The sequence below is a fragment of the Drosophila pseudoobscura genome, chromosome X, assembly GCF_009870125.1.
Source record: "Drosophila pseudoobscura strain MV-25-SWS-2005 chromosome X, UCI_Dpse_MV25, whole genome shotgun sequence".
Classification (NCBI taxonomy): Eukaryota; Metazoa; Arthropoda; class Insecta; order Diptera; family Drosophilidae; genus Drosophila; species Drosophila pseudoobscura.
Genome location: NC_046683.1, coordinates 57,251,461 through 57,275,849, shown reverse-complemented (window position 1 = coordinate 57,275,849; position 24,389 = coordinate 57,251,461). Strand labels below are relative to the sequence as shown.

The 24,389-nt window shown below is 44.7% G+C and overlaps 1 protein-coding gene across 2 annotated transcripts in view; it reads left to right on the top strand.

Annotated features, from left to right (window-relative positions):
• p130CAS (Serine_rich_CAS and FAT-like_CAS_C domain-containing protein p130CAS) overlaps window positions 1-24,389 on the top strand; it is a 39,506-nt gene that overhangs the window by 5,246 nt on the left and 9,871 nt on the right. The window contains exons 1-2 of one of the 2 annotated variants that reach the window (XM_001352437.4): window positions 10,575-11,240; window positions 22,854-22,997. In XM_001352437.4, coding sequence (XP_001352473.3) covers window positions 11,127-11,240; window positions 22,854-22,997 — 258 coding nt within the window. In that variant the 5' untranslated portion in view covers window positions 10,575-11,126. Of the gene's footprint in view, window positions 1-10,574; window positions 11,241-22,853; window positions 22,998-24,389 lie in introns of those variants that run through there. The other variant, XM_015188106.2, reaches the window with a different exon arrangement.

Genomic DNA, 24,389 nt, shown 5'->3' with positions numbered 1-24,389 from the left:
AATTTTTCAAAAATCTAAACATAAATTTTTGATTTACGCAACATTTCAGTGGAATAGAAGGTGGACTTTTGTTGATTTATCTCGACTAATTTCCACAGCCATCAAGTAATTTGGAACTGGCGACAAATTGGTATTGGCAGCCATATAGCCATATAGCAGGACAGACAAAACAGACACCAGAGAAAAAGCTCTGGTGATAATCGTGTGAAATGTGAAAAAGAGAAACATTTTTATTTTTTATGGGCCAATTATAATTTTTTGGTGAAGTGTGCTGTAAATTTGAGAGGAAATTAAGGGGTTATATGGCCGGGGATTGTAACTCAATTTCGATTTTAATGGATGTATAAAACCGACTCTAAAAGTGTGTCACAAATTGATTTGAACACTGGAACAAATTCGTGTGTATGTTTTGCAGCAGAAGAGGGGATCAGATCAGATCAAAGAATTCACAGTAAAAATATATATCATCTTTTATGAGTTACCCCGAAAAGAACTTGTTAATCGCATAAGTTGTGCAATTCCATGTTAAGCTTTCGTCCCAAGAACAATTCCTTGGGCACACAAAACATCTGCTCGTATCTCTTGTGGAATTCCTAAGAAAGATATCTACAAATTTGCACAGCATTTCGTCGGTTGTGTCTGTTGGGAAGATCTTACAGATATTTGCACAAGTGTGGCTGGCATCCCATTCCATTCCATTCCATCCCATCCCATCCCAGAGAGTACGTTCCATTTCTCGAGCAATGCACTGGACACTGGGACATTTACGGATTTATGGAACCCTCTAGGCAACAGTAGAGAGTTCCATAGAAAAAACGTGTGTGTGGCGTATGAGTATCTAATGCTATTGATATAACCCGAAGCGAATCTAATCTTATCGTCCTCCCTTAGATATTTGCAAAATAAAATGTCAACATGTTGAGCACACGTGATAAGATAATGGTACCCTCGTAAGTACGTGCATAGTACTCCACGTCTATCCTTTTGGTTTTGACCAATTGTTTTTCTATGGAAATGAAAATATTCGCACTACACCCATAAATGCTGCAATCGTCTATATATAGGTTGGACTATACTGGACTGGCAGTGTGCCCTTCTCTCACGTAAAATGCGGCTATAAATAGACGTTTATTTGTTTACCAAAATTCACCAGATAATGCAGAAATGCCCAAATCTAGTGGCTCCAAAAATAAACACAACAACAGAGGAGATCCATCATGGTTGAGGTTCGCTGATGGATTGTTTGATGATAGCATGTGATGATGATGGCCCCCGATGATTGATTTATTTACATGCCGCCACTGCCAACACTGATGATGATGACGCTGGTGATTCTGCCTGCACCTCTACTCTATTATCACGTGTGTGTGCGTTTAGTTTTTCCACACTGTTCTTTCTCTAATTTGCTTACGAAATCTACACTGCCTAGCGGTTCCAGGGTGTCTATAAACTGGGAATGATAAGGCCAACAATGTCAGAACATTCATTCTGCTGGCTTCGTCGTTAGTCATTCCCTTTATGTATTTCCGCTCCTGTAATTGACGTCAATGCCATGACATTGTTGTACTTGTACTCCCGGTGCCCCAAAATCGATTTCCAAATCAAATTCAGGGTGTATGTACATATGTATTTTGAAATATGTTAAGTCAAGTATTGGAACAGTGTTTCGTTTTGGAGGGTAGGAATATTACCAATGCAAAGCATTGTCATAGGTCGTTGATCGTTGATCGGCGATCAAATTGTGTTGCAATGCACATGATATTTTATTGGGCTCAGACAAGGGATATCTGAAGGAAAACAACGGCATTTTATAGCTGGAGACCTGTGGAAATCGTAAACGATCTTTATACTCTTCAATAATCTTTATACAAGGGGAAGTTACATAATTTTTTATAAACAATATGTATGCGTGTAGAATTTTTGCGCAATAATCTTGGATTTTTCACGAATTTGATGCAGTATAATATTCAAGCTCGTTTCCTACCATATTTACTCTTCGAGGATCAATAAAGTACCCAAAATCCATCATTTCCTTTAATATATTTTATCTTTTCCAATGGAAGTATTCTTTCCTTTCCTTTAATGTCTGCCACATATTTTTATCACTGCAATACTCTCAGCTCTGGAACTCTCTTTGGTAACCTCCTTTGGCACACTTTGCTGACTCATAGATCAAATATTTCGTTCGTTAAAGTCTTCAGACCAAAGTCAATGCTCTGCTCTCGCCTCCCCGTTTACGATTTGGATGATTTTTCGACTGATGACATGAAGAAATTTCCTGTTTTCCTGTTTGGGTTGCGTTTAACAGGCAGGCCAGCAATCAGCGCCTGGCTTCCATAAAATCGAAGCGGCACAAATGTGCCACAAATGCAGCGCTAGAGGCGATCTATCCATCTATGTATGTAGAGTCTAGAGTCTTGGAGTTTGTGTTATTCTTGAGCAGGCAAAGAAGTATCTTTCTGGCATGGCATTCCAGGAAATACTTGACTCGAAAGGAATCCGCTGTAAACACTTCTGCCACAGCAATAGCAACAACAACAGCAACAACAGGCCATAAAGATTTGTTTTATCTGTTTATTTTTGCAAAGTGAATCGGGAATTAGGTTAAAATTTAGTGCCGTCTCAGCGGAAAGTACAAAAGAAGAGAGGAGAGGAGAGAAGGAAAGGATGGGCATTGAGGCAGCATAAGGTTGCAATGTGTCTGTCGTTCATTCATGCACTCGGCAGTGGAAAAGGGCGCTGTGCTCTGGTCATCAATGAACCTCTCTTAGAGACACAAAAGACGACACAGATTCGATTACAACTGGAGGTCGGTTCTTGTGGTAATTGCTGGAAACGCAGCGGAGCACTGCAGGAGGTCGGTCTTTGCTCCAGAATCCGAATATTCTGCGGCTACTGTTACGCGGCGACGCCAGTGCAGACATCGACATCGCCATGGAAGTGGCGGAGTGGCGGAGTGGCAGAAGATACGTCTTCATTATATCAGAGCGATACTCTGATGCTCGTATCGTGTGTCGTCGTTTAACATTTTTACTCACAATCGAAAGTTGTTTTTCGTGTTTCTCTCTCCCAACGAATTGGAATTCTTGGGAAAGTGTTGCAAGCTCTGTGGCTGTAAACATAAGTTTGTTTTTTTCGGCTTGTTTGCGGCAAGCACTTCATGTGACAGCCCCAGCAAGACAATGCACAGAAACGAAAGAGAGAGATACATGCAATCCGAAGCGGGAGATACATTCAGCATCCAATACCAGAGGCAGATACATCCACAGAGATACATCCAAGCCCAAACCCATCGCCTCTTCGATTCATTCTCTTCTTTTACATCATTTTTGGCGCGTAATTGCAATCAATGCCGCTTTGTATCTCACGGATGTCAGTGACAGTGACAGTTCCAACAGATGCCAAGCAATTATTGCGGTCCTCTCTTTCGAGTTTGTGGCTTCGAGTCTCAGGATTCAGGATGCAAAATACAAGCTCTCCACTGAATGGAGGTTCTAATTGCCAGATGATGGACGGTGCGGGGGGACTCATTCAAGGTGCGAGAGTGGGATTGATTTAGTGGCAGAGATACTTCCGGGAATGGGTACCTTTGGCTGCAGTTACTTTCAAAGATATTCAATGAGCCAAAAGACATTTCCCCCTGTGCTTTTCTGGAGGATTCTTGAGTAGGGTCTCTGGCCATCACGAACGGATGAATGCTGCTTCCCATAGCTCATTCCTGCAAGCATTCAAGCATTTTTGCCACTTCAAAAAACAGCTAAAGTCAGCTAAAGCTGAAGTCAGCTATTGAAATACAATTCTTTCGGACTCTGGCTCTTGAGATGCACATGCACCCCCGCAACAGCAGCAGCCACCAAGAGGAGGAGGAGTAGGAGTAGGAGGAGAAGTAGGAGAAGGAGGAGAAGTAGGAGTAGGAGCAGGAGATGGCCATAACTTATGCTTCCTACCATATACGATATGTGGTCCGGACTGCAGCCTTTTGTTTTCGCATTTTGTATCTCAATTTTCAATGTGGCTGTAATGAATGGTTGCACGATCTTGTTCTGCCTCTGCATGTGGGTGCACTGCGGACTGTGGCTGGGAAACTGCTGCGGATAGATGGGGGATCTCATGAATTATGCAAACACTGGCAGAAAACCAGCACAGAGAGGAGCCCCAGAGGAACCCCCGAACGAACACTGATCTCTCTGACAGCCAAAGCAAAACAAACAAATTGTTTGTTATTATCGCTGGGTGGCGCAGAATCGCGACAGGAATCCGGATTTGGCGTCGGATTGGGAGTTGGATTCGGATTCGAATCCGCCCTGCCTCCTGCCTCCTGCCGCCTGCCTGAATCATAGATTAAGATGCCGCCGGGAAAAAAGTAGAAGGCGGCAAATTGTCAAACGCGCCGCCAGCTGCCAAACGATTTACTTAGGTCTGTCTCTGTCCCTCCAGGCATCATTCTCCCAACATCCCCACCCCCCCCCCCCCATCGGTTGTCCCTAGTGTTTCTTTTTCGCTCCATCTTGTTATATTTATTTTGCATTTTGTATTTCCTATGGTCGGTTCTGTATTCATGCTTTATTTTTAGGCCTCGGCAGCCATAAGGCCATAATGTGTGAAATTGCCGACAGCCTCTGCGGCGGAAGATCTCGGGGCGGAAGATCTCTGCTGCTGGATGGTGAGGCACCAAGTGAGAGATCTATGATTTTGCGATGATAAATGGAGCGCTCCGCGCAGAGCGTTGTCTTTCTTGAAGTTTGACAGCACAAAAAATATGTGAGGAAACCCAGAGAAGGAGCCACCAGAAGTTGGGAATACCCTGGGATACTAAAGCTGCTTTCTGGATCGGGCAAACCTTGGAAGGACTTACTTGGCAATTGGCCAGCCGAATGCCGGAAGCAGTAGCAATGAATCCTCCATTTAAGGTCCTTATTTTGTAGTCTCTATTATGTGGTAGACGATCCGATCTACTTTTGGAAGGCCACGAGCTTCGATCCTGGATTTCGCATTACGGAGCCACAGATCGACCGCACGGCTGCGTGCTCTTAGTGCTATCTCAAGCTAAGAACATCCTGATCCTGATGTTCCTTGCCTTCTTGGAAAGTCGTCTACACTGTGGCCCTCGAACTGGGGATTCACCAAGCAGCTGCTGGGTCCTTCGTTCCGAGGGAAGAGGAGCAAATCCAAACATATTTGATTTTGATGCTAATATTGATGGAAATGGCACTCTCCCTGATTCCTTAAATGGGGCATCCAGTGGTGCATCCCTGGGCGAACCGAAGGCTGCTGTAAGTGAAGAACCAAATGGTGCTTTAACCGATGCATCCCTCGACGAACCATATGATGAAGCCCATGATGTATTTCGTTGTTCCAGCACTGCGACAGGGCATCCAGTGATGTATCCTCCGATAAGTCCCTCGATGGATGCCCAACGCCAATCTTCTGCACCTCAGTCATGCTCAACCCAAAGATGGGCCCAAGGTGGAATCGGATTCTATTTCCTTCCATGAGTACATCATACCCTCATACCCCATTGTTAGGGTATGCAAGGCGATGAAGTCGTTTGGTGCTTAAGTGTTTCTTTTGAACAAAATGAACATTAATATTATGGACTAATTAACCCACTGAATGGCCGTCGTGTTGTAGTTGTTGTAGGGGGAGTGCCTTGAAAAAAAACCACAGAACGGAAGAGGTTAAAGAACTCTCTCTCTCTGTCTCTATAGGAATATTAGATCACTAACTGAATATTTGTTGGATACAAGATTTGGTATACACTTTGCCTATCGCATGCCTTTCTCCAACGTTCCAACCTCTGCACTGCCCTGCCCCGACTGACCTCTGGTCCAACCCCGAAAGCAACGCGGACTAACGCAAAGCAGAGCCAAAAAAAGTTGTAAAAATTTGGAGTTTCATTAAGATGCACATCTTAATTGTGCCCGCAGCTGATGCCACACCATCAGATGCCACACGACGCCATCCCATCCGATCTGATGTTGAAGAAGACGATCCTGTTTTCCAATTTCCACCAAAAGTGGGCTCGGCTCGATCGTCTGAATCTCTCTGGCGGTCTGTCTGTCTGTCTGTCTATTGTTTTATGGCTGCCACGAGGAGTGGCTGTGTCCCCTGATAATTGATGAATTTATTACCCAACATGGAGTACAGTACTCCTACTCCTACTCGCTGCCGCCTGCCTGCCTGCCTGCCCCACGTTGTTCCCTGTTGCCTGTTGCCCAATCACTTTTACTGATTGGAAACTGCTGCTTCTGCCTCTCTCTTTCGCTCTCTCCATCCAACGTCTTATCACGTGCCCCAGAGTGTGCCGTCTGCCTGATGAAGTGCCGTCAGCCGTTTGTCGCGTAGGGTTCTTCATCTAATTGTGTTTTTGTGCAACTAATCTTGCCCCCTGCCTAATGGGTGGCTTAACATTTGGAATGAAAGACCGAAATTCTCGGAATCCATTCCGTAGTCCGTTTGTTCGCGTGTAAAGTGCACTTTTCGGGCGGAGAGCACTCCGCTCTGCTCCAATTTCTGCTCCATTGCTGCCCCAATCTAGCCGCTCCGCTCTTATTGCTCTTTGTTTCCGCTGCGCTTCTGCTCGACACTTGATTGTTTGTGATTTCTCCACCGATTTCTGATTTCGGGGGCATCCACACACTCCACTCCACTCCATTCCGCTCCATTCCATTGTTTTCCAAATGCGGCACGTTCTGGCCATTTATGGCGGCACGCATGGCCAACAGCAACAGAAGCCAAGAAAGCTGATTGGCCCCAGAGAGCAGTTGTTGATTGGGAAGCTATTGGCACTATTGGTGCTACAGTTTCATAGCAGCGACCTATCCCAAGATGTTCTCGAAGATATCACGATATTAAAGACTTTTTTCGATAGCAGTTCTGGTAGAACAGGCAGGGAATGTCCCCCTTGAGTATCCCTAATGGTTTAGCCATGATTCACGGATGTGAGCCACTCCAGCTGTCGTAGTGGACACATCTGTCCACCAAAACTGAAGGGCCTGCCATCCCAAATAGAGATACAACCAAATTCCACCCCCAAAACGCCGTAGATACTCTCCCTCCCTCGAGGGACCCTTTGGCGCTGGCGCTGGCGGTGGCGGTGGCGGGGTCGGGGTCGGGGGTTAGTGCAATAAAATATACAATACCTCCATTTGTTGTAGATTCCCTTGTTGGCCATAGAAATTTCCCAATTAACACACGACAAATATTTGGCCAGAGATGTTTTTCTCGATGGAATATTCTTTTGCTGATTGCGAGATCTTTTTTGTTTTTTTTTGTTTTTTGGATGAACCGACAGGTGCCATAATTCCCATAAAATACCATTTTCCAGGGCCCCGTGGCAACACACACACACACACACACACACGAGAGAAAAACAAAATAATTTAGATAAAACATATGACGCCTACAATATTTTTGCGTAAGAGAAACGATAGCAAATACGAGTATATATGTATATGTATGTACAATATGTAATACATGGCACGTGAATGGATATATGTATGCACAATATATGGGGGTGCGGTGCGTGTTTTCGTGGTCTGATTTGCATATATTATTTATTCAACTTCTAAATTGCAAATGGAAACATGTTACGAGGTGTTATGAATGCTCTTTTGGCTTTGGCTATGGCTTTGGGTACCGAAAGGTAAGCTGATGCTCTGACATCTTTTCATTTGCATATTTATGATGACCAAAAAGGAAAATGAAACATGCCCCAAAAAGTGTAACAAAGAATGCCAGTAGGTGGGTTGGGAGCTTTAGGAGAGACACAGAGAGAAAGAGGGTGGGGGGGAGAGAGAGAGGGGGGAGTCAACGAAATTAAAGATGCCAAAGGCAACATTTTTGTGGCTCTAACGAGGCAATTAGATGTGTGCGTCCGTGGCCTTCTGCTGGTCATTGTTTGCCTTGCATCTGTATGTGTATGTACATATTTTTCTAACCCTAAGGGAACCCCAACGGAGAAATGTCAAAAAATTGCCGACTAATTCCCTGGAATGCGGGTGGGTTCTCTCGTTCTCTCTCCCCTCCCCCCTCCCAACTCGAATCTCCTCTCCCTGGATTCTGGATTCGGTAAACCGGTTGCTGCCACGCGTGACAGCAACAACAGAGCCAAAATGAGCTCGAAATTGTCATTGTCCTCGAAGGATAATGACTGACGAAGGACTGTAATGACTGTAAAACAGGATAATGCACATGCAGCACAGCTGTACAGGGAGAAGGGGGGGCGGAAGAAGAAGAGTGATTTCCATGCAAATTAAATGGCATGGCATGGGATGGAATGGAATGAACTTTTCCCCAATATGAAATACGAGAAGAACCAAACCGAACCGAAGCCCACGCAAATGGAGAGGAAAACCTCATTTGTTGAAAACTTTTTTACGACCCCAAGCATTTGAGATAAGAACACAAATCGATCGAGAAAGCCAAGCCAAGCCAAGCCAACCCAAGCCAAGCCGCTGGAAATGGTAATCCCCGTCCTAAAGTGTTTTGTCTGCCATAAGAAAATCAAATCAAATCGAATCAAATTAAATTAAATCAATTCCCCAACGAAAGTGACAATAAAACTCAACGAGTTTTCTGTCTGTCTTTCCTTTTTAACTGGCGGTCTCCGTCTGTCTCGAGGCACTACAATTTTCATGTTGTTGCCTTGGACTGTCTCTCCCTGTCGCTGTCTTGCTGTTCATTTCCATTTCCATCTCCATCTCCGTTTCAGGCTCTTGACGTGACTGATGTGGGCGTGGCACTTGTGTGGCATGCAAATCATGTCAAATGTCACATTCAACTTCCACAAAAAACTGCAGCTTGCAGCTGCAACATCGGAGGCAAGTCGATGCGAGTCGAGGCTCTTCGTTCTGTTTCTCATTTATCGCGTTTCGTATTGCATGAGGAGATGGGCATGTAAATGGGGATGGGGTTACCCCATAAGAACTTCCTTTTTATGGAACGAAACGGGTTACCCCTGACCTTCAGCCCATTCGACTTGTTAAGGAGGTGTTTCTGTTTTCTGTTCTCCTTTTTTCTTCTCTTTTTTGGGCAGAACTTCACGCCTCTCATTGTACAAACAAAACTGTGTTGTGTTTGGACAGCTGCTGCTGTTGCATAAAGCTACTGTATTCTGTATTCTGTAGGCGATGGGGCACGGCGCTCTCTTGGTCACGGGTGTGAGGTAACGTGAGCTTAGAGCAGGGGTCCGTACCATCACCATCATTATCTTCTGGCTAATTGAGCTTTCCGTAGGGTAAACACATTCCCAATAATGGATAGTGTCTGCATTTGATATGTTCTTCGAGCCATAGAATTTGAAGTTGTATCGCATGATGGGTCGGGGCGGTGGAGGGCTGTCTCCAATAGCCGAATGTTTGTCACTCAAATAGAAATTGGAACAAGAATATCATCGTCTGACGAGAGGGCAGAGAAACATAATACCACATAGAAATGTTTATGATATGTGGCTATTCGAGAGGTTGCCATTGGATATCTTTAAAGGGATGCACTTAAATGATAAAATATGGGGATATTAATAGATAAACAGTTCTCTCAAGAGATCTGTTTTGTCGAACCAGTACTCTTTTTCATTCAAAAATCGAGAAAAGAAACTATTAAAACGATTAATTATCACAAAAAAATTTTCGCATCTTCATACATCCCTATACAAATTTTGAATTAAGTTAGCATTATCCGTTCGATGGAGTATCTTTGAAAACGATACATTTTCTTTGATAAATCCTTAAAAACTGTTAACAAAGTGAGATGTCTTAGATCATGCCTCTGAAAATTTGAATATTTAGACCTAAAGTCTGATACTACCTATTAAAATCCACTTCTCTATTACGAACTTTCGTACAACGACTTTATTTTCAGAACGCTGCAATTTCGTCCAATTTGTAGTACGTTTTGCTTTCCTCATAACAAATTTCCTTATAGCGAATGTTTCTTTACTACGTTTGATTGTGGTTTCCTACAAAAAAATGAGTTTGAGGAAGACCCGAAGTATAAATGTGACTTTTTCGATTAATAATAGCTAGATGTCGAAGCGTATGAAAGGAACGCAAAAGAGTTCTTTGTAGCATTGGAAAACTTTGGGAGTTTGAGGCAAGTGTAGGATAATTGTATAAATAAAACAAATTTATTCGCTCGCGTAAGCATCCTTACAGTTATTTTTGAGATGGAAAAGTGCAAAAATCAAATGCAATTTTCTTATTACGAAATCTGTATTACGAATATTCCGTGTAACGAATTTTTTTTTGGTCCCGTAGAGATTCGCTGTATGGAAGTTCGACTGAGGGGTATCAATTACGCGATATCTATCGATTCGTACTCTTCTTTAGATAAACCAGGAGCTTGGTTTTCCTTCAAATAATCTATAATCCAAACGCTTTTTATTCAAATATACGAATAGAGTATGCAAATAAAAGCAAGCAAGCAAACGAAACGAAACGAACCGAACGACGTGGTCTATAAGAACGAGTACCGTAAGAGACACACGAAGCGAAGCCACGGAGCCGACACGACACGACGGCCACACGACGCGTGGCCGAGCAAAAGCCGAAGTGCAATCAGCTGATGGCGGATCAGCCCCGCTGTATGGCTGTGGCTCTGCCACACAGAACGGCATAGTCTGCGGAGTCGCCTGCTGCGGTGCGGAACACACATTCGAGAGCGAAGCGCAAGATACGACTTCGAGTGCGAGTACGAGTACGAGTACGAGATACAAGATACGAATCGTGACAAACAGAAAAAACTATAAGAGAAATAAGCAGCAAATTTTGCTACGTCTGTGGTTTGGCAGCGGCTTTTGTTTTTTGAATTTCGGAGCTTGGTTTTTGTTTTTTTTTTTGGGTGCCCCGCGGCTAAACTTGAAATCACAAAAAGCTGATTCGGCATTAAAGAAAGATACAAGATACAAGATACCCATGCAGATGCAGATTTTGTGAGCACTGCAGATAAACCCATACAATACCATACCAAGTGAAGTGTGCGAATACGCGGTGAACCCCACAGCGAGATACATTATTTATATTGTCCTGGATTAAATATATCTAAGTCTATCTCGATGTTGTGCCAACTCTAAGCTCAGACAAAACCCCCAAAAGATACTCGAGCTGCCATTGAAATCCGCTGCCAAAATGTTGGACAAACAGAGCTCCATCTCGATGTCCGGCTCCTGCTGCAGCTCGAATGCAACGAACGCGGACCTGGACTACGATGTGCCCGTCTCGCGGCGCATCCACATCAAATCGGTTAGTATCTGCAGATATGCACTCACCGATCCATAAACTATACCGCTTTAGCGCGGAGATTAAGACGTTGAGGAGGCCTGGCCTCCTCCAGGATCATCTCATCAGCCATGCCACTATCTGCATGTCCCATCTGCCAGACTGCCAGACAGCCAGGCTGCCAGCCTGCCAGTCTGCCAGACGTCGCCACTTCTTCAACTGTTGCGGTTGGTGGCACTGTTGTGACAGAGCCGCCGCTTGGCCACAGTTTGAGCCTGAAATTGTAACGGATCTCGCTCTTTCTATCTTTGGCAGCTGCCAAGAAAAGTTTCCGCAATTTTCCATTCGTTATCACCTCCGTCAGAGTCGACACCGTTTGATGTTCTACTTTACGGCTTCCCAGGTGCGATATCGCAATGTCGTGATAACTCCTCCTCCTCGCACAGGTGATGCCTGCTAAATCTTTTAGTGCTTAGAACGTCTCAAGTTCTACTGTCGAAAAACAACGCATGAGCTCATCGCGATAAAGAATATACTACGCTCTGCTCTACCCTACACTCTTGTGGTTCCCCAAAAAGATATACATACATACATATACTATGTATTCAAGTGAAAGACGAAGGAGCCCCCGATTAGATTGGGTATCAAGTGGGCTTTCGATTAGTTTTATTAGAAAGAATGTTGGAGCTTTGACTGATATCGATCGCAGAGAAAGGTATTTCGTTTATAATTTCTCACCTAAAGTGGGATCTCATTAGAGCAACTTCACCGTCTCCTTTGCCTCTATTCAACAATGGCCGACACTCGGCCATAATCATTACCGATCACTTGTGAGTTCATTTAAAGTCCACTTTAAAAATTCCAATTGATTAAAGTATGGAATGCATTCCAAGTCGCATTCCAACTCGTTTTTCTGCTGCACGACGGGTACGGGCTGTGAAGGAAATATGATTTAATGTCCGGGCGGCACTCAATCGATCTGCGATCGGCGATCAGCGATGTCCGATCTGCGACGAATGTTGATCAATAGATTTATGCTGCCATATATTTTCATCAGTGCCCCCAAAAGTCATTCAATCAACATCAACATCAGCGCTCCGACGACGCCACACGCGGACGTGCACGCGGACATTAATTCTAATCAATTTTCTCCGAGTCCCCGCGTCACTTGTGGCACACTCAAAAATTAAATGTCGAAGGAGAAATATATGTCTAGACGGAGTGGAGAGCCAGAGCCGTGGGGCGCCCACTTAATCAGTGAGAGGAAAATGTGGAAAATTATGTCCCTCAGGGAGTCTCTGCTGCTCCGCTCCACTCCGCTCTGCTCTGCTCTGCGGTTATCCTGCAGATAAACCGACGACTGGAAGACCTGAAGACCTCCTCTGACATAATCGTAATTAATATTGAGAGATATGCCGCTGGAGACGATGGATGCTACTTGGGTTTAGTTTTTTTTTTATCGGTTTCGGTTTCGTTTGCGTTCCTTAAGTTGTTTCCCTGACAATTTGAGGGTCTTTTTGTCTTTTGTCTTTGGTTTTTGGTTTTTGGTGTGACGCTCAATTAAGACTGATTAGATTTTGCCCAGAAATGTTGTGTGTGTGTGTGTGTGTTTGGGCAGGGCAGCCCTTGGACTTGCCCTTATCGTTTCGGTCATGCCTATTCCGCTATTACCCGATAAGGAAAACCCATTCCCATGCCCGTGCCCGTGCCCCTGCCTGTGCGCCATTCCTTCAATCAATTGCCTAGACAACGTGCGTGGTCTTTGGGCCCCTGAGAATTTATTGCCTTTTGGGGCGCTTGCCTGGGTTCTCTCTTGGCTTGGCCCTTGATTATTTATAGGCTTCTTTCGCACTTGGCCTTTCAATCAATTGAAATCCTCGGCAGAGAGAAATCAACGCTCCACGTTCGCGACTATTAATAACTGATTTTATTTGCCATGCCACAGGGGGATCTATCTATCTATCTGAATGCCTTACTTGGGATAGCTCCTTCCTCCTGTACGTCCTCCATTACTCCTCCATTAGTCTCCCCTTAATTGCGGGCCTTCAGTCAGGCGCACGTCCTCGGGATGGGATGGGTTGTGGATGGAGATGGCGATGGCGATGGAGTCCAGGGTCTAGGCAGATCTATTAATTGCCATCAGTCAGCGGCATGCTAATAAACCCTTTAGGTACCCTTTGGTGGAGGTACCATTGACTGCCCAGAGGTGGGAGCGTGACACGACTTCATTCGCGGGGAGAATCAAAGAGCGGACATCCAGCGAGGTCTTGGAAGGTCGAGGCACGTGTGCCTCAATTGCCTCGTGCGTGCAGCCATCGCTACCATCTCTGCATTCAAAGACCTCCAGACATGGCACCCCAGAGGAGATTGTGTCGGAAAGCCATCTTCGAATGTTTTCCGCTGTTTGCATTTTGAAATCTAAGCTGAGAACTGGAACCGGCTTCTTGCCAGACATCTCAAGACACGCTCCAGCGTCAATTACTTTTCGCATTTGTGCGCATTTGGAGCACATTTATTTTAATCTCACCTGTGTCTCCCTCTCTACCTCCCTATTTCCCGCCTGTGTCTGTGTCTGTGTCTCTTCTGTGCCCCTCCTGTTTCTTTTGGTCTCTCGATCTCCGTGATGGATGCATCTCTGTGGAGCCAGAGATGCCACTGCCCCTGCGGCAGCCCTTCAATTATGGGCCCATACTTTGTGTCAGCGACTGTTAGACCAGGGTACAAGTAACCAAAACAGGACTCGCAGACACGACTCTTGTAATTAGCCGTTGTTGTTTATTTAATTTCAAGCTTAATAACGACAACGACAGCGACAGGCCACAGCCACAGCCATAGCCACAGAATATTGAGTGGCGAGTACTACTCGGAGTAGAGGTAGAAGAGGTACAGGTAGCAGAGGGTAGAGTGTTGTGTGGAGTGCATTTGCATTTGCATTTACATCTGTGCTCTCGGGGAGCTGCTGTCTCCCCCCCTTTCCCCTTCCCCCCTTGCCCCACTTGATGGCCAGACACACTTTACTCGTGTAAAAGCCAGAGACAGAGACAGAGAGCTCTGAAGTCGTAAGTAAGCTAATTTATTTCAGTGCTCAAGTTGTGCAAACATTTTGCGAATTCAAATTTGTTTAACAGGTTGTCCGGCGCAGCTATTGGCAGCAGCTGGATATTGATGAATGAGAGGCAAGGTTAAGGTAAGGAATGAGATGCAGCAGAGAGATAGACGGATCAGAAATTAATTAAAGAATCTGTCATTAAAGGTATCTCTTGGGCTACCTATGGAACGGATAGATAGATAGATAGAGAGACATTCAAGACAATAATTCCATTACCACAAGCACGCCTCTTCAACCTTTGTCCAACAGCAGCTCTTCAACACCTTTTCCGCCATATCATATATGGTTTTTCTATAGGCCTTTTGAAACACACACACACACCCAGACCCAGACCCAAACCCAAACCCAACGAAGAAGAAAAACTTTCGCTTTTTGTGCGCTCAAAGGCATTTTATCTCCCGCAGTCGCATTCGACACTTGAGTTGAAGTTGAAGTTGAGGTTGCGTTGCGTTTGGCCATATATTCATATATTGTATTATCTAACAATTGGTGGCGGTGGCAGTGGCAGTGGCAGGCGGCAGTCATGTGCTACCAGCAACCTAACGAACCTCTACGTCCACACGCTGCTTATCATTTTTGCCGAAGCAAACATGTCAGCCAAATGGATTAGAGGGAGAGAGACACGGGAAATTATGGCCAAGAGAGTGTCGATAATGAGGAAAATACGACCATAAGTACAGGTCGCTCGCTCGCTCAGGTGTGTGTCTGCGAGTGTCTTGGCCTTTGGCACTTCACTGTTTCTGCCTCTTTCTGGCTCTTTCTCACTCTTTCTGCATTGCGTTGCCACTTTCCCGCTGGCCATGCAGAAACGTGAGACAAATGCACCGACTGCCCGCGGGACAACTGTTGATAAGAGGCAGGTGATAAGAGCGCCGCCCCTGTGCTGTGAGCTGCCATGTAAACATGAGGCGAATACATCACTAAATCAGTAAATAAAGCGTAAGGATTGCCCTGCTACCTCACATTCCTCTGAAAGGGGTATCCATATCTGAAGTTCTTTCTGCCGAGATTCCAATGCTGAATATTGAACATACCGATCGTAGCAGAATGAAGAGAACAAGTTTCCAGTACGGGCTATCCCTCTCTATGCAAACGAAGTTCTTTCCCCGTTCCTTCTGGCATTGCCAACTCTTTAGAAAAGGGTATAAAAGACTTCTCTTTGAGAGGGCAGGTATCTTTACAGTCGGAATGTTGAGTATTTCTCTTTCTTATTTGTTCTTTTGTGTATCTATGGGATACGAATGCGCATTGTTTGTCCGACGGATGGAGAGGCGAGTACGTGCACAAGTTTACATTGTGAAATATGAATATGTCATGTCACGTCCAGGACCTCACTCACACCTCCCTCCAAAAGGGAGAGGGAGAGACCAGAGAATGGGGAGCCTGACTTGACTAATTGGTCTACGAATCGGACTCGGAGTTGGAGTTTGAGTTGGAGTCCGAGTCGGAGTCGGAGTCGGAGGAGTCCTTCAAAAGTCGTAGAACCCAGGTGCAACATTGGGCCTGAGGTCGACTGTATTGTTCCGAGTGTTTACTACGGATAAACAATTGCAAATTGGCCTTAAAGGCAACCGATAATTTGCACTACATTGCTCTCTGTATCTTGCTCTTTACTCGCTGGCCGTATCTCGGTCTTTAGTTAATGGGCCCCCAGCCACACCGGAAATGTGTTATGGAATGAGCTTGTCATCGTTTATGGCCAAGAGAGCGAGGGAGCAGCCGTACTCTGGGGGGAGGTCTTCTTCTTCTCCCCTGCTCCTCTTCTCTCTCTCTCTCTAGATAAGGACTGGAGGCAAAACTGGTCGTAACCGAGCCAGCCATCAGCTGAGCGAGCAGAGGAGAGCAATAAAACTTATATTGTGGCTCGTAAGTGGGCTAGGCCATCATCGCAGTTTGCAATGCAGTGATTCGGAGTGTTTCAGCCTGCGGTTACTGCTCCTCACGTCACTTCACAGTCGACGTCCACTTCCACGTCCACATCACATGGCTCACAAGACAGTTAATGGGCCCATTTACACCAAACTTACGGATGGGCTACTGGAGTTGCCTGGCGGCCAATGAATTGGCTTTTGGATGGAAAAAGTGCATGAGCTCCAGCAATGATTGAATAACTTACAAGAGAGTCATTTACTAGTGCGATACTGCTGATTTGCTGATTATTCATCACTTACCCCCCACCCCTCCCCCCACCAACTCCACTGATCCGATCTGATCTGCTCTGATCCCTCTTTAAGATGTCATTTCCTCTTCATCCGTTCAGACATCAAGCCATCCATCGTCTTGTCATCTCACTTTCGTTCATTAACCATCAGTTTGCGTGGGCCAATGGCTCAGAAGCAGGCTTATAAATAGACCCCAAAACTGTAATCCATCATAAGACGCCTAACGAACGATAAAATTGCCTTAGATACTCCATTCAGGGTTCAAGGCGACACACACACACGCACATTTCACGTGGGAGAAGAGATCTTCTTCAGAAACTGGTTGGAGGAAAGAGTTGTACACGGAACTCCAGGCCGTAACAAAAGCCATACGCCATAAGCCATAAGCAAACTCCAATCATACCTCTCGCATGAGTCACGTCCGGGGTATTCCTCACTTCAGACCTAATCTCAAAGTCGACTTAATGACTTCTTCCACGACTTTGAGACGGTGGTGGAGGAGGAGGAGGGTAGTGTGAGACCCGAGACACAAAAACACCCAAGTCTTGAGCGGAAAATAAATCTCGTAAAACGCTGTCAAGAAGGTTGATTGAATGAATGAAACGGAATGGACTGGACTGGACTGGACTGGAATCTCTTGAACAAATTTCTTGAGTTTAATTTTTCGTTGTTTTATGCATATTTTATTTTGGTATTTCTTTGGTTTTCTCTTTGCTTTTTTATGCCCCAAAGTTCTTTCCTGTGCAATCATTTTAATTGGCGCTTGCATTGCCTTGGGGGGACATTTCTTTTTGTTTCTGTTTTTTTTTTGTTTCTACCCTAGAGATTTTGTATTTAATGTTTTGCTGTTGTGTTGTGTTAATCTTTTTTGCTTATCAAATGATTGATCTTTTGTTTTTATTGGCTTTCAAAGATCTTTAATGTCTAGGGTACGGTTCGGGTTCTCATTGCATGTGAAAAAATCCATTATGAAACACACTCTGAGCCATAAATATACTTGTATGTATGTAAGTGTACAACAAAACAAAACTATTCGTACTCGTACTCGTACAACAGCAAAATGCTTTACGGACACGCTTGAAAATTGATTTTAGCCCGGTTGTTGTTTCCGTTGATTCATCGAATGGTTGGTTGGGTCTCTCCCTCCCTATATACAATACATAGAGGCATACAATGTACTGTACAATGCCGGTTCGGTTCCATTTTACTCGATCTCTCGTGGGGAAGTAATTTTGCAACTTTTTTGCGTATTTCACTTGAAAATTTGCTGCGAAGGTCGGCAATACTTTTGTGAGATTCCGTTTTTATTTGTTCTTTAATATTTAAGAGTCAACAGGTTGGGTATTTTCCTTTGTTATTGGACCTCTCGCCATACTTATTTGGGTTTATTATTTTGCACAGAAGTTACTTAAGTTAATTGAAATTGGCATGTGTTTGCACTGATGATTCGGTTCGGTTTTGTTTTGTTTTGTTTTGTGAGTCATTTCCCTTCGGTTGGGCCACGTCTTACGATCCACCGTTCCAGCGGTCTACTTTTGTGGTTAATTTGCATTTTTCGGCGAAGAATCGGAACGAAAAAATTACCCAGTTTTGTGATGAAAGGTGTTGAAGGGAAAAGTCCCCCAGAGCAATGAGATCTCTTCCCATCTTCTTTGCTCAACTGCTGCTTTTTAAAACTCGTTCGCTCACTTACAGAATGTTAAATCCTATTTAATTATCATCCTCTTAGATTCTTCAATCTATTCCTTAAGTTCCTTAACTCTACTTGACCCCACACTAAAGATTCCATAAGAGCGTTCTATATGTAGTGAAAAGATCAAAAGCTAAAACCAGAGAGCCAGGGAGCCTGAGAGCGACTTGCCCCCAGAGTTGAGCAATAAGAATGCAAATTGAATGAGAAATACTTGGGGGGCGTCGTCGTCTATTGATGGAATGCAATGCGAAATGCAATTGACTTTTGCCTCACACTCGCGGCTGCATCACCATTGTTGAGGGGTGGAGCTGGAGCTGGATCTGGAGCTGGAGCAGGTTCGAATGGCTGGCTGGGGACTGGATTGTTTGGATCAATTGCACTTTCATTGACTCGCTCACAGCCCAGTGGTCCGTACAATGCCTGTCCTGCTATCTTGCTGCAACATGTGGCTGGGGCTGGGGCTGTGGTTGTGGAGGAGATGCTAAATTTGATTTCGTGCACTTGTCAATGCAATTTACCATCAATGGCAAACGGCTTTCGACCCAGTCTCGCGTCTCGCGTCTCCATCTCCATCTCTCTCGGATCTCTCAGGAACGTGTTTCTCTCCGATTGAGTTGGCCCGCTTTTTAAGTTTTATTGTCACACCGAGTCTTATACAGATTGTTTTTTCTTTTTTTCTGTTTATTTCTGTTTTATATTTTATGTATTTTTTGCACACAACTTGACGAAATGTGACGAAAAGGCCGCCGCCGTCGCCGCCGCCGCCACATGTGAGCCCGAGAGCAGTAAACATTTTGTTTATTTTTATATTTTTGCTGAAAAAGAAACCAGTTCAACGCGACATATGGCGTTTTATTATAAACCAACGAAAATATTTTGTTCCGAAAACTTCCCCGCCGAAGAAGAGGTTGCTGCTGCCGCAGAAAACCTTTTAATCAGTCATAGTCTTCCGTCCAAGTCCAAAGTTTACTCAACAGCGAACCTTGAAGGAAAGTGACGCATTCGGGGGCTAAAAATAGACGAATGCCTAACCAGAGAAAACGATATGGTAGGTGCGAAATTTTGCATAGATATCGGAAAGTAAAGTTGCCTCAACACTCACGCAGGATACGTACGATGTTGGTACAGTTGCGTCAAAGATTAACGCATGCTAGTTTTTCATTCTAGTCATTCTTTGGAACATTTAGAGACCTTTTCCATGACCTCTATTTATATGCATTCACTCTTAACTGTCCAGAGTTGCCTTCTGAAGGGAAATACTACGTACAGTTGCGTCAAAAGTTTTGTCCATTGAACCAAAGTCGAAGATTAGTCCCTTTGCTGATTCAACCTTACAAGATTCCTCACTCTGAAATTACTATTTCGTCATTCCCCACTCTAAGAGACTTTCGCTTAACATTCTCCCAGAGTTGCCCTCCCATCGTTAAGACCCCCTCCTGGACTATGTTACTCTACCCATTCCTTTCCTTATATTATTTAGTTTTTTGTCAATTTCGTCAAATTCTGTTAATTAAAATTGACGAAAAATATTATCTGTCACGCAAGCAAACGCTTGACTTTAGACAATAACCACTTATCAGCTCTCGGGGGGTTGGGTTATCGCTGGGACGAACTGTCATTGCCAAAAAAAAGGCAACAAATAGGAAAACTGTTCCAATTTCGATTGGAAATATTTGCCAAGACATGGCCGTTGATTGGCGTCGAGTACGGGTATACCCTCCAGGGTACCAGGCCCCTCTAATGCGGTTAATGGTCTCTCTCTTCGATGTGGCCGTAAGGCCAGCAGCAAATTGTCATCTTTGTCAGGTCTCTGAGCCGCGGATCGGCGTAACCAACGAGGTTTGGTTTGGTTTGTGAGTTTTTGAGTGCTCATTAAGCTGTTTGTTGGCGGCTTCTTCGCTTTCTGACTTGATTATTTATGGGCCTCAACGAAATGTGCAAAAACGAAGAAGAAAGAAGAGAGGATAAAGAATGTGGGGATTGAGTAATTGAATGATCTTTTGGCATGGATCAGTGCCACTCGGCAGTACCTCAAAGAACACTCGTGCATAAATAACCGAAAATGAAGTTTGTTTTGCCGAAAATGTTGCTTACGTGAATTAAAGCTAAAGCCTGGTCGGGGACCACAGCTATGGGCCATTTGGTGGAGCCATTAAAACCAATAAATGGCCTGGCAACTCTTTCACTGCTTTTTGAAGTTCGGGGCTCGAAATGAAAGGAAATAAGAAGCAGACACAGAGCCCAAAGGCAAAAATTACTTTTATTAAATTTACTTGAATTTTTTCGGTGATTTATGACAGCATTTATGGCCAGAGCCCCGAAACAGAGGATGGATATACCATTTGCATGGCTCGGAAATCTAGGAATGGGAACTACGACACAAAATATTACCTCTTTTCAGTTCCGTTTCTCGTCGGACGGACGGACGGCCGGACGGACGCCCAGACGAGAAAAATGCACTAAGCAAACCAATTAAAGTCACTCTCGAACAAACAAATAAACGTCTGTCAAGAAACCCCCCGCTTTGTCCATGGGTTAAGCCTAATTTTTCTTAACCCACACACAAACAGAAATTTGATTTTTGTTTGTCTCGAACGCGGATCGGGGATTGGGGCAGACCGCAGGCGGAACTTCAATCTTCCAATTCTCAACTTTAAATATTTGCCCCTTCAATTAGCGTGGTGTTAAAAGAGTGCGAGAGATGGCAGTAAAGAAAGCATTGGAAAATACTGATGTACGGTGACAACCCTGGCGCTCGACCCAACAAACATTGGTATTGTTTGCTTTCCTTGGCTTTAACATCGTTCAAGTGTCACTCCGACGTCTGACGTTGAACTTCAAGTGCGCTCATTTTCCTTTTTGACATTTGAACGCGCTTCCAGTGCGCTTTCGAAATTGAAAAGTAGAATAGCCTCCGCCTCCGTCTGCGGCCTGGCGAAACGGGTTTCGAAACGTACCTCCACTTACCCGCAGACATACGAGTATCAAACGCTGAAACCCCGAGTTGAAAGTTCACTCGCGATTGTACGCTCGATATTGTAATCGCTTCGCTTGCCGATCGCAGCTCTCTCTCTCTCCATCCCTCTTGCCAAGCGCTTTAACCGCTGCTTCCCCCGTCCCCTTGCTAAGCTCACATTAGTCGCAGTAGTGGAAGAGGGACAGTAAGAGTGTAGTCAGAGAGTGCGAGGTACAGCACAAAGAGAGCGGGGGTGAACGCGAGAGAGTGGAGTGGGGTAAAACAAGTAAGAACGGTAATGAGTTTCGGCATTTCGACTAGTAGATACCCAGTACTAGGCGACTATCTAGGATGCCCTCAAAGAATAAATTGTAAGGAAATGGCGCAGTTATTCTGGATCCTAGCTGTAATTACCATTCGGATATCCAAACCGCTTACACTCCAACGAACACACTTTGCCAGTCTATTAGTACAGGGTACCAAAAAAGGTAAAGGAGGAAGGAGTAGTCACGGCTTTTGTCGCTGCCGCGCTTTGGCTTCGGCTTCGGCATCGGCATCGGCTTCGAGTTCGAGTTCAAAACGGTTCGTTTTGGATTTCTTTACGAAATTAAAAGCACACCACGCTTAACCCGCGACCACAAATACAAATACAACGACAGCGACGGAGACGGTGACACACACGAACACATGTTTAGCAATTACACATGAACACGGACATTCATTGAGCAGAAAAAAAGCAAAGCAAACCTTTGCCCCAGTCTCTCTTTCGCTCTCTCTAACTCTGGCTACACTCGTGGTCAGTGATTTAGAGACAAAAGCGTACAAGAGGAAGGCTGGAAAGTGTTTCATTTCAAGTGATTGAATCCCACTGGAGGAATGTTAAGGTTCGTGCAGATGATGAATGTTCCCCAACCAAAGAGTGGATTGTGGCCCAAATGGCTAGCAGGATGTTGGAGTTTTATGATTGGTATCAGTTCAAGGGAGTGCTATGGAAATGATCAACAAATGTCTGATTTCAATCTCTCTCTCTCTCTTTCTGTGTGTGTGTTTAAGAAGTTGCCTGCTCACATCCTCTGAGATGCCATGACTTCTATACAACCTTCTCCGCCTGTGTGGATATCTGGAATATCTCTCCACTCTACTGTTAGAGGCAAACCCAAATAAACCGAAAAACCAACCCAAGTTGACCTGAAATTCCAGCTAAACTAATGAAGCGAGCGCCGCATGGGCTGAAGGCAACACAACAACAACAATAACAACAACAATAGCAAAAACAAAAGATTGGCATTGTTTTGCTTGTTGTTGTCTTTCTTTTGGTTTGGCTTGCTCTTTGCAGTTTTTTTTTCTGCAGTTCTCTGTATTCCCCAAAAACATTTCGCTACCTAAAAAAAAAAAAAATGTGTGTGTGTGTGTGCACGGTACAAAAAAGCTAAAGATCAGCAAACGACGAACTTCTTATGAATGATGGAAGTTTTTGGGTAAGGCAAAGCGGTATATCGGTGCGGCATGGAGACGGAGAGCGACAGAGGCACAGGGTCAGTGGCTGGTCAAGCCCCGAGAAAACGTCTTTGAAATTCCATTGAAATTGTTGTTTCGCTTGCGGCCTGCTCTTAGAAGTGAAAAAAACATCAGAAATCGCCTCATTCCTTCGGCAAAACTGGAGTATCTTTGTGCTGTTCTTAATTGTTTCATTTTTGTTTCGTTGATTTATTTGCAGAAACTTTATGCCAAGGCCATATATGATAATCATGCAGACAGCCCCGACGAGCTGCCCTTCAAGAAGGGGGACATCCTCACCGTCATCGAACAGGACACGGAGGGCATCCAGGGATGGTGGCTCTGTGCCCTGAAGAACCGACAGGTGAGTGCAACATTCCGAGGAGGGATCGGATCGGCAAGATCGGAACCCAAATCAAGTCCAAACATCTCTGGGGCCGGGCCGCAGCGCCCATCAAGAGCTAACAGGGAAACGCCTTCTTTTCTTGTTTTTGTTCTTTTCTCGTTCCTTTTCTTGTTCTTAAATTACGAGTATCCGTTGGGCTGTGTTGTGTCTGGGCTCTGTCTGCATTTGTAATTAAGCAATCCGAGGCGAAGGCATTTGCATAACTTTTTCCATTTCATTTCCCACCCTCCTAGTCCCCGCCCCCCCAGGGGGCCGGGGGCAGGAGGCAGGAGGGACAAAAAACTCATTTAAATTTTTAATTTAATTTCTGTAATTGTTTCAACGCTTCATCATCGCTGGCACGTGGCCCAATTGATGGCGTTGCATGCCGCATACGGCATACGGCATACGGCCTCATCCCAGAGGCTGGGCGCATATAAATTACACATATTTTTTGGCACTTTAATTGTGTCTGCAGCCGTAATAAAAAGCATCATCATCAAAATGATGGCCCCCTAATGCCCGAATGTCTGAATGCCCCCCTCAAAGGGGGATGTGAGAATTACCAGACGATTACAGATTACCCAAGTGCATACAGCATTATCTTGCCGCAGCGTAGCACAGAACAGCACAGCAAATGAAACCAACTGTGTGGCATACAACATTATCTTGCCCCTCGGCCAATATGCGGAGTGGATAAAGAGGTCGAAGTTGTTTGCTTCGCTTCGATTGCGATGGTAAACAAAGTAAATACAATTTTTCCAAGGAAATCCCTATTGGAAGATACCGAAATGAAGACTCCAAATTGCGACATGAAAGAGTTGTATTTCAGAAAGTTGAAGTACCTGATACAAGTGCGATTTCTACAGCCATTTCACCCCTTTCTGTCTCCAATAACCCCTTTCTTTCGAAGAAACTTTCTAATCGAAATCTCATTTATCAATGAACCTTCTTCTGGCAAACCTTTTGCCCCACACCAAACTTCAACCTCAATCTGCGGACTTGCTAATGATCTTACGATCTCCCACTCGTAGCGCTTGCCCCGAGGCAACCTTGAACCGCTCCCCCCTCCACCGCCACCGCCACCGCCACCTCCTGTGGCTAATTAACCCACCAACTAGCACCCAAAGCCACTACTAGCAGAAACAACTTTTTAAAACTTCAGATCACAAAAATGATCGCAAATTTTCAAATTTCTGCACGTCGCTCGGCGGCAATGTTTTAATTAACAACTCAATTGGCGCCGCCACTAGATGGAAAAACCACAACCCATTGGCGTTGCGCTGATGACGATGACGATGGTGTCAAAACATATATCAAAATGGAAATCAAAATTGGCAGGCCAGCGTTATAGATACAGATACTGATACT